The sequence below is a fragment of the Ictalurus punctatus genome, chromosome 4 (assembly GCF_001660625.3).
Source record: "Ictalurus punctatus breed USDA103 chromosome 4, Coco_2.0, whole genome shotgun sequence".
NCBI lineage: Eukaryota > Metazoa > Chordata > Actinopteri > Siluriformes > Ictaluridae > Ictalurus > Ictalurus punctatus.
This window is the reverse complement of record NC_071284.1, coordinates 34,311,892-34,322,014: the sequence shown is the minus strand read 5'-3', so window position 1 is coordinate 34,322,014 and position 10,123 is coordinate 34,311,892. Positions and strand designations below refer to the sequence as shown.

General features: G+C 41.7%; 1 protein-coding gene across 1 annotated transcript in view; it reads right to left on the bottom strand.

The window, feature by feature from the left end:
* Positions 1–312: 312 nt before the first annotated feature.
* The window catches only part of onecut1 (one cut homeobox 1), a 17,594-nt gene continuing 7,783 nt past the window's right edge, over positions 313–10,123 (bottom strand). The window contains exon 2 of the mRNA XM_017466034.3: positions 313–7,956. Coding sequence (XP_017321523.1) covers positions 7,667–7,956 — 290 coding nt within the window. The 3' untranslated portion in view covers positions 313–7,666. The remainder of the gene's footprint in view (positions 7,957–10,123) is intronic.

The following is a 10,123-nucleotide window of genomic DNA, read 5'->3' as shown; positions in this document are numbered from 1 at the left end:
CAACAATTTTGTCCCAGACTTGTTTAGATAGCTCTTTCTCTTCACAATGCTGTTTATTTCTATATGTTCTCTAACAATCTCTTCCAGGAACAGGTGTAATTACATCATTTAGATCATGTGGCTCTTTAATTGCACACAGCTCGACTCCATTCAAGTAATTTCGTGACTTCTTTTGTTCACATTTGTTCGTATTTGTCAGTACAATCACAGTAGACATGCAGTTATGCACAATCGACAGTTGTCTAGAATGGTAAATATTATGCTTGTAATTCGAGACAGTGATAAAGGCAGACCGAATAAAAGCGAGTCTGGTCTTGCAGCGCTGGAAAACCCAACTGTTTTTATTTTCTACATTTTGTGTGACTACAGAAATGCTGAAACATTTCAACACTGAAAAAAAGCATGATGACATCATCACTTGCTTCTGTTTTTTTTTCTTTTTTTTTTTTCTTGCTTAGCAAACACAGTAGATGATATTGCACGGCAGAGGAAGAGAGAGAGAAAGAAAGGAGAGAGAGAGAGAGAGAGAGAGCAAAGTCAGACAAGAAAGTAAAAAGCACGTTGTTAATTAACGCAAACCGTGAGGCGTTACAGAAACACAAACGCAGAAGGACGCCTAGTGCATCGCTCTCGTTTATTTCTTTACCAGACACAGAATAGATAAAAAGCACAGAAGATGAAGCGCAGACAAAGAGCGATAAAACATAAAACTGCGTGACACAAGAAGTGCTCAGCGAACTGGAACGACATAGTTCGAGCCTCTGCTTTGGGGACAAAAAAAGAAAGAAAGAAAAATAAATATTTCTCTAGATATGATCATCGCTCAAAGAAGAAGTCCAAGAAGAACAGACAGAAAAGAAGAAAATGAAATCATTATAATTTTTTTGTGTCTTTTCCAGATGATTGTCATAGGCGCTCGAAATATTGTAGGGCACACACAGAGCCGGGCCTTCGTATCAAACAGGAACTACTTTTCCGCGACAACCAACTGGGACGGGGGGTGGGGGCGGGGCGAAAAAAATAATCAGAGTGATCCCGATATTCACTCCCAATCAGATATCGCGATATTCCGGAACGACTTATCGGCGTATACGCACACACAACCGGATCCTGATACCTGCACGCACAGCGAGATATCGGAATCTTCACGCAGGACGAGATCAAGATCTTACAGCACAGAGATCGGGGCTTTCGAGATATCGCGAAACCCGGGTCAGTTCACAAAATCACCATATTCATGGATACTGGGGACTGATCGCAACGGTCTCGCACACCGAGACATCGACGTGTTCTTCCAGATCGACAGGCGAGGAGAGGAGAGAGAGGGACGAAGGGGTTACAAAGCACACACACACACACACACACACACACACACACACACACACACACACACTGCGTTCCCTGCGTGCTCTGCCTTTTACTCTCTTCAAGCCTCCCATGCTACAAGCGAACTAAAACCCACAGCTGTAATCAAGATTGGAAACACGGTGTGTGTGTGTGTGTGTGTGTGTGTGTGTGTGTGTGTGTGTGTGTGTGTGCGTGTGGGCGAAGGTGATTGTGCAACATAGAATGTGACAAAACCAAGGCTGCTGCATTATATCACAATTCTAAGAATTCATACGATGAACCTGGTGTGTACGATTCTGATTGGTTGATGTACCCTTAAGGGGGCGGGGTTTACCCTTCATCTGTTTTAGAACACATTTTGTATGGCATCGACTCGGTTGGCTTTAGACGAGAAAAGCGTTTGTGCAAAGACTCTGAGCTGAACGCACACACACAAATCCTTAAGGCTCTGTCGAAAAAAACAAACAAAGAAACAAACAAACAAACAAACGAACAAACAAAACGCAATCTGAAAATCAGAAGAAAACAATATGGATTAAATAAAGTTCCAGTCAGATGTTTCGTATGTCAGTGCAATGATAAGATTGTAGTTTTATGAACAATTCTCAACGCCTTGTGTTCTCGTGCTACATTTCTCCAAGAATCACTAGTTACGCAAAAGATTTGTGCACTGTTTTAACATTTTCTGAAGAGGCGGGGCTACGTGTAATCACTAATCACAGGCAGATGAGAGGGGGTGGGGCTTAAAAGTTGCAAACATTAGCGACAAAATATGAATTAAACGAGCGCGTAACGTCTCTATGAACACGTAACGCAAATCTGAGCTGAACGCTACACGTTTGACTACAGTTTCCATCAGAGCACTGACACACGATGAAGTCTGACGGGAAACTGACGTATGGAATAAAACCACGGGAATAACCCGAGGTGCTCGGACTTGTGGTGTTCAACTACTTCTGATGTTCAAGTGCAGTTTGTTATTTTAAACAAAAGTTCATTCAGTAATCATTGAATCATTCTAGCTCAACAACTGCCATTCACAATATTGCTGTGTGGTGGATCTGGCTAGTTTCTTTGTTACAGGCTTTTGCTAACGTTTTTCTGGTCCTGAAATTAGCTCCGCCCCACAATTGGAACAGAATTGCTTCCCTCTTCTTTTTTTTTCACTCCCTAACAGGCAGCTCAATATGCATATGTGGCTTCAACAAAAGGACATTACATCGTCGCACTGCAATTCAATATCACTCTCTCAGGCTGAAGAGGGCGCTAAAACTCACAAACTGCATCTTTAAGACGATAAAGATTATAAGTCCATTTGCGTTTACGCTTTAATACTAGACGTAGTGCGCGTTATTGTGGTTAGCACGGAATACCGGATGAAACTGTCTAACAAATCCTCCCTGCTTCATTATATAGGCTCCGCCCCCTATGTGCCTCAGATTGTATGTTCCCACCATTGTTTCAACACAAACCCACCTTCACACACACCTTCACACACAATAAGAAGGCCAGTGCTTTTTTTTCTTCTTTCTTTCCGTTAGCCTGAGATCTAAATGTACAGTTGCGATCAAAATTATTCACCCCCCCTTTGCACATCCAAGAATATTACTGAACTGGAGGATTTGCTCATGAGGAACGGGAGAAGATTCCTCAGGAACGCTGCAGAAACTCCGCACCTCGTTTGCAGCAGGTCATAACAGCAAAATGAGCTCTACTAAGTACTAAAGGTGCTCGCCATGAAGGGGGTGAATAATTTTGAGACTGGAGAAGTCATTATAAGTCGCATTTTCAGTAGAATTTGGGGAAACCACTTGAAGCGTTCGTTGTGTTAAACTATTTCAGTTGTTTGATTTGTTCGTCGCAAACAGTTGAAAGTCTGTACATTTTGACAATAAACCTGATTTGCACTGGGGTGGGGGGGGGGGGGGGGGTGAATACTTTTGATTGCAGCTGTATATCTTTCCTGTGTACAGTGTGAATAAAGGACAAAAAAAATCACACAGTTTGTGTGATTTCAGTGACAGACGGAAACCATTCCCAGGGCGTGTCCTGAGTGCGTGTGAGTGTGTGTGTGAGTGTGTGTGTGATGGAGATGTGTTTCTGGCAGTGTTTTGATTGCAGTACCGTGTGCCAGCCGAGACACAAAAGATCGCCCGCCTGCGCCGCGTCCACGCTTCCATCAGAAGGCCAGAACGTAAACCCGAACGTCCCCCTTTTTTTTTCTGCTTTCGTTTTGTTTGTTTGTTTTCTTTTTTTCTTTTCTTTTTTTTTTCCAAAAAACCCTACTATGTACAAATCTATATTTTCTACAAATACATAAATTAAAACAGACATAAAGCGGTACAAAATGAAACGAAACCTAATCGCACAACCGAGAAAAGAGGAAAATATATAAACACATATAAACACGGCGTCACAGCGGTTGGTTGTTTTTTTTTTACCCTGTAAAAAAGAATAGTCTACATTATCGTTATCGTTATCGTAACAGCAATCGTATCGCACGTAGCATGACACAACTTCTAATCAAAAAATACCTTTCTCTTTTCCTTCCTGCAAGTTTTGAAACCTGCCATCAGTGAGCAAAAGAACACAGCACTTTTTAAGCCAAACGTCAAAAATAAATAAAGTTTTTTTTTTTGTTTTTTTTACGAATCGACATGAACAAGTTCGCAAAATAATCGAGTTTCTGCCTCAAACACATAGACTCTCTATACAACACAACTGTACGTTTTTATTAGCATGAGGTATTCTGAGACATTTGGTAAAAACACTTACACGGCCCGCTACGGTGGACACGCCTACCAGCAAAAAGGGGCGGGGCTAGTGGTCGATTAGTGTTGGGGAAGGGCTTGATAGGGGAAAGAGGAGGAGCTTTGGTTTATCAGCAAAAGAGATGGAGGAAGAGAAAAGGTATGTTTTTGTTGCATGGCTGCACTGGTGAAAAGCACCACAGTGAGAGAGAGAGGGAGAGAGAGAGAGAGAGAGAGAGAGAGAGAGAGAGAGAGAGAGAGAGACGGAGAGAGGGAGAGAGAGAGACAGAGAGAGAGAGACAGAGAGAGAGAGAGAGAGAGAGAGAGAGAGACAGAGAAAGAGACGGAGAGAGGGAGAGAGAGAGACAGAGAGCGAGAGAGACAGAGAGAGAGAGAGAGAGAGAGAGACACACACACACACAGAGAGAGAGAGAGAGAGAGAGACACACAGAGAGAGAGAGAGAGACACAGAGAGAGAGAGAGAGAGAGAGAGACGGAGAGAGAGAGAGAGAGAGAGAGAGAGCGAGAGAGACAGAGAGAGAGAGAGACAGAGAGAGAGAGAGAGAGAGAGAGAGAGAGAGACACACACACACACACAGAGGGAGAGAGAGAGAGAGAGAGAGAGAGAGAGAGAGAGAGACAGAGAGAGAGAGAGAGAGAGAGAGAGAGAGAGAGAGAGACTCTGTTAATTTTCATCAGTGGCCCTTCTAAAGGCTGAGGTATTTTAAGAGTACAAGAAGAGAGAGAGAGAGAGGGAGAGAGAGAGAAAGAGAGAGAGGTTAACGGCGGTTTAACACTTTGGTTCAAGCAAGGCACTCGTCCTGTGAGTTTTTTTTTCATCGAAGTCGCACGAGCACGGATGAAAAAGAGAGCACGCGGAGTGAAGGAAAGAAGAAAGAGAAGGAGAGAGAGGGAGGGAAAGGAAAGGAAAGGAGGCTGGGCGATCGTCACACCGTCCACTTTATCCACCACGTCATTCACGTAGGCCGTGCAAAAGACAGGAAAAAGAAAAGAAAAAAAAAGAAAAAAAGAAACATCTTTGGTATTCTTTGGTATCATTAACGTGATAGAAATCACTAATGGAAACTGAGTGAGGTAGCATCTTTGGTTCGCACTAAAAATATAAGCGGGTCTGAAGATATTATCGTCTTTTCTACACGAGGAAGCAGCGCTCTCTTCTCGTCGTCAAATGGAATACTCATAAATAGTTACCGAATATATAGATAGAACTTTTTAAATTTTTTTTTTTTTGGTAAAGCTAACCACACCACACCACACCACAAGCGCCCAGTAACTACCAGGCCAGAAATCTGGTGACTGTTGGAGTGGACCGAATGCAACCGTCTCCTCGAGGAGGAACGCGACGCTCGTAATGCTTTCTTCCAAACCGGGTAATGCATAGAATTATTCTGTGGATTGAAAAGCATAAACGTAAACCCAGGGTTAGTAGGTTTGAATTAGATGCTGCGATAACAGGATGTCATACTTTATCTCACGTTTGTGCATATGTGTGTGTGTGTGTGTGTGTGTCCTTAAAAATTCCTCAAGGCGGTAGTATCCTACGAGTGGACGATTCATGACACCAGCAACGTCGGTAATTGGTCGACATTTTATAGGAACTCTTCCAGCCAGAGATGTTTTAGCTCCCACCTGCCCCCTAGTGGATATAATGTGAATAACAGCACACACATACACTTGGGACTCTGGGGCAAAAAATAAAAATAAAAAAGGGCTTCTAAGCTTCTTTTCTGTACATAAGCGTTGCAGGTGATTCAACGTGACGTTAGTAAACCTAACCCAGCTCCTTGTTTATCCGTCTGAAACGTGAATGAAGAAACTCCTAGCAGAAAGAGAGAAAAAGACAGAATTCGACCATAAAAACCCGAGTGTACGGTACATCAGCGGACGAGACACCTCCCCTCCGTCCCGCTTGGTTCCCATCGGTGCACCGGATCAAGTTTTGCGAATCCGCGCATCAAAAATAAAGATAAAGTCATTACAAAGTGAAACTTTATTGACTTCTTGGTCCGAAAGTGTCGCTTTCTGGTCTCACCTTATGGCTAAACAGCCGTAGATGTCGAATCGACAACGTCTCTGAACTGATTCAATCTTTAATCGTTCGTTGCGAAATGAAAAATATTACACGTTCCATGCTTAATTCTTTTGGCCCCAGATTGTCGTTAAAATAAAGTAGACCTACCGTTTAAGCACCAGAGGTTCACCGTGTGCTGCTGGAGTTTGTCGCTAACGAATAATGCGCATAAACGTTCGAGAACCACGTGAAGTCAAAACCTTGAAATTTTTGGAAATGGTGGAATCGGTGACGACGTTAGCCGAGTAAGAGCACGGCTAATCCTGGCAGCTTCACGTCGCTACTTAACCTCGACGTCAGTCCAGTGATTACTTACGATCAGCTGTCAGTCCCTGCTTATCGGCGTGATTAGTCGTTTTCGGAATAGCGTCCCTCCCGGGCTTGCATGCTTATGATTGGTTGATTACGTTTTTACAGCACAGGTGCTGAAGCTGCCCGATGAGGGTCGATCTTTGGTGTTTAGCTGCTGGCGTTTATTCTTTTTTTTTAAAAAAACATAGATTTTAAAGCTAGTGAAGTTTTCCCTGAACGTATCACGCCACAAAGCGTAGAGTGTGAATGATTTAAACACGATGATTTAAGTTTATACCAAATTATTATTTTTCTTTTTTTGATTAGAGTGTAGAAATTTGGGGCAGTCTCTATAACACGCATTCTTTGGTTCCATACTTGATTGATTGATTGATTGATGCACGTAGAAGTGAAATGGTTACAGCTGAAGAAGGAAACGCATCCTAAATTTTCCTGACAGTTAGGAAGAAAGCACTACGAGGAGGACGGCATTCGAGGAAAACCGTGGTAAGATGCTATAGCTTCGTGTTTTTATCCTCGAACCCTGGAGAATTGTGTTTTTTTTTTTTTTTTTTAAAGAATGGGGGGGAGAAACAATTAAGGTGGGTGAAAAGGGGCGGGGCTCGAAGCACATGAGTGACATCATCATCACACCTGTGCTTGTCTCCGTTTGGACACAGTGCTTAAACTCGTGAGATGTCACATGCCTCAAAATAAACCCGACAAATAAAAAAAAACAAAAAACAACAACAACAAAAAAAAAACCAATACAACAACTCCAAGGCGGAGTCAGCATCCAATCAGCGATAAGAAAGAGTCCAACCAATCACGTGGAACGAGAATGAGAGGCGGGAAATTGGTGATAGGTGTGGAGATGTTTGTATGACTAATGACTGGACAGTAACATTTGTAACTTTTTTGCAGACATAAATGAATGAAGTCTTAAATACTCGCTGAAGAAGAAGAAGAAGAAGAAGAAGAAGAGAAGAAGAAGAAGAAGTCTTTGGTTGTTTGGTTGTTTTTTTCTTTGGATATTATAAATATCAGTATTGTACAAGTCTTAGGGACAAAAAAAAAAAAAAACGCCGTCCAGAAATTCTCTGGCTTAGTTTTTTTTTTTTTTTTTTTTTTTTTTCTAGGTTAAAGCTTTTCCACCGAAGGTTTGTTTTGGGTCAGTCTGCAGCTGTTACGCTTTGGTACAAGTGTTGGAGGATGAGTTGGCCGAGTTGGAGCCTCCGTCGTCCAGCCACTTATCGAGACTCCGCCGGCGAGCGTTCATGAAGAAGTTGCTGACGGTGGCGAGCTCCAGGCCCAGCTGCTGAGAGATGGTGATTTGTAACTCTTTGGACGGACGCTTGTTCTCTTTGAATATTGCATGTAAAGTCCGACGCTGGACATCGGTGAAAACCAGTCGCGGTTTCTTCGAGACGCTTCCGCGCTCGTTTTTCCCGTGTTCCTGCTCCTTCCTTTTGCACGCTGAAAGAAACAGACATAAAGCACGTGTCAGAAAAGCGTCTGATCAGCACTTACATTTCCCTTCACCCCCAAAATCCAAGACGTGCTCAGGCCGTTTACAAGCTCCCGTTGTCTTAATTATAGACTACATTTCGTAAAACCTTCGTAATTACTGTAGCTCCAAACATTAAGGAGGCCACGCCTCCTCCTCCTCCTCCTGAGACACCAAACTGTGTTCTGAGGAAGGAAGTGACATCACTATGAATGTGATGTTGTCCTTTGGTCACGTTTATAGATACCTTTGAGTCAGAATGCTCATCAGCAGCTCTGTTTGAGGAGACGCCACTGGGGGATACAAACTTACTGCACCGTGCTAAACTGGAGACTATACACTTCCATTACTTGTTAGCAACATTAGCCTTGTTACAGAGTTACAGAGTTACTGTTTCCACTCCAATGCTGATTATTTTCCTATAACTGCACGCCCTCGAGTGATTTCCTCTTATAACCACCATTTACATTTGTTTTTATTAAACACATGTTGTACTTTTTATCTGTTTATAGTTGCATTTAATGCTCACGAAACGTAGGTTATAAACCTGCAGCTATAAACGTCGGTTCCCTTTCCAGCCTCGCTTTACACCCACTCTGACACAAACATCGCAGCTTGTCGTGTTACCCAGATACCGCAAAGAAGCGTAAACAAACTCTTCCGTCCTTAAAGTTTACAGCTTAACTTCTGAAACTGGAGACTCCTTCCATAAATGTTACATAAACTTCTGCTCACAGTAAACTTTTAATCCTCTTCTTATCGGTGCACACATCCCTGTGAATTCACTGTTACTATAGAAACGGTATAGAAAGGTTAAACAAAGGTTTAGTTTAGTGTCCTTGCTTTCTGAGAATGTCTCACTCCTGACCTAAAATGTGTGCCTTTAAAGCTGCGTTTTAAAATAAATTTGTAGCTAAATTTTATTCTAACTACAGTAACTATTCTATTGGCTGTGTTGCAGTTCTGGATATGGCCACATGGGGGCAGTGTGACACCATCCAACGCCTGCAGGTCACTGACGTGCAATAAAATGACTTCTTCCAGCTCCAACAAATACTCCAGGAACAACTCTATTACCTTTATATCTCTGAGACTGAATATCAAATACTGTTCTGATACTGATATCTACAATATTAGATATATTTGTGTCTCTCTATATACATTATATCTCGGTTTTTATTGCTAGTTTGGTGATTTTAGTCTTTTTTCTGTACATCTGGGAATTAAATTGCATCGCACTTGTGTGATGACAATAAAGAAATTCTGTCTAGTTTCTATAATTAAAGAAGATAAAACACAGAATAAGATCATTACAGTCCAAACTAAAACAGAAATGAAGCTTAAAAACACTTAGATTAAATCCTCCATTATTAAATAACTAATAGATTATTATTATTATTATTATTATTATTATTTTACAGATTTCAGTATGATCAAATTTGAGCTGGTACACTCTCAGAATGAAAAGTACTAAACAGTACCTTTTCTTATACATGTTTGGTACCTTTAGTAAAAGTAGCGTACATTAAGAATGATTTAACGTGCATAATTAGACTTTAAAGACTGCATTTGTATTTTATTTCTATTAAGCGTGATTACTGTTCCAGATAAAAGATACACACTACATACAACATCTGTAGAAGGAATAGTACAGTTTATTACACTTTTTTTTCTCCCTGAAAGTGAATCCACCTTGGGTTTGAGAACCTACAGGGTGTTATGTGCCTTTAAAACTCAGGCACATACAGTGCCCTCCACTAATATTGGCACCCTTATATGGTAAATCTGAGCAAAGAAGGCTGTGAAAATTTGTCTTTATTGTTTGACCTTTTGATCAAGAAATTCACAAAAATACTCTACTCTCATGGATATCAAACAATTGCAAACACAACACAGGTTCATCCAAAAAAATATCTTTGTTAAATATAGGTGTGCAAGAATTATTGGCACCCTTTCAGTCAATACTTTGTGTTACCTCCCTTTGCCAAGATAACAGTTCTGAGTGTTCTCCTATAACGCCTGATGAGGTTGGAGAATACATGGCGAGGGATCTGAGAGCGTTCCTCCATACAGAACCTCTCCAGATCCTTCACATTTCAGGTCCACACTGGTGGACTCTCCTCTTCAGTTCACCCC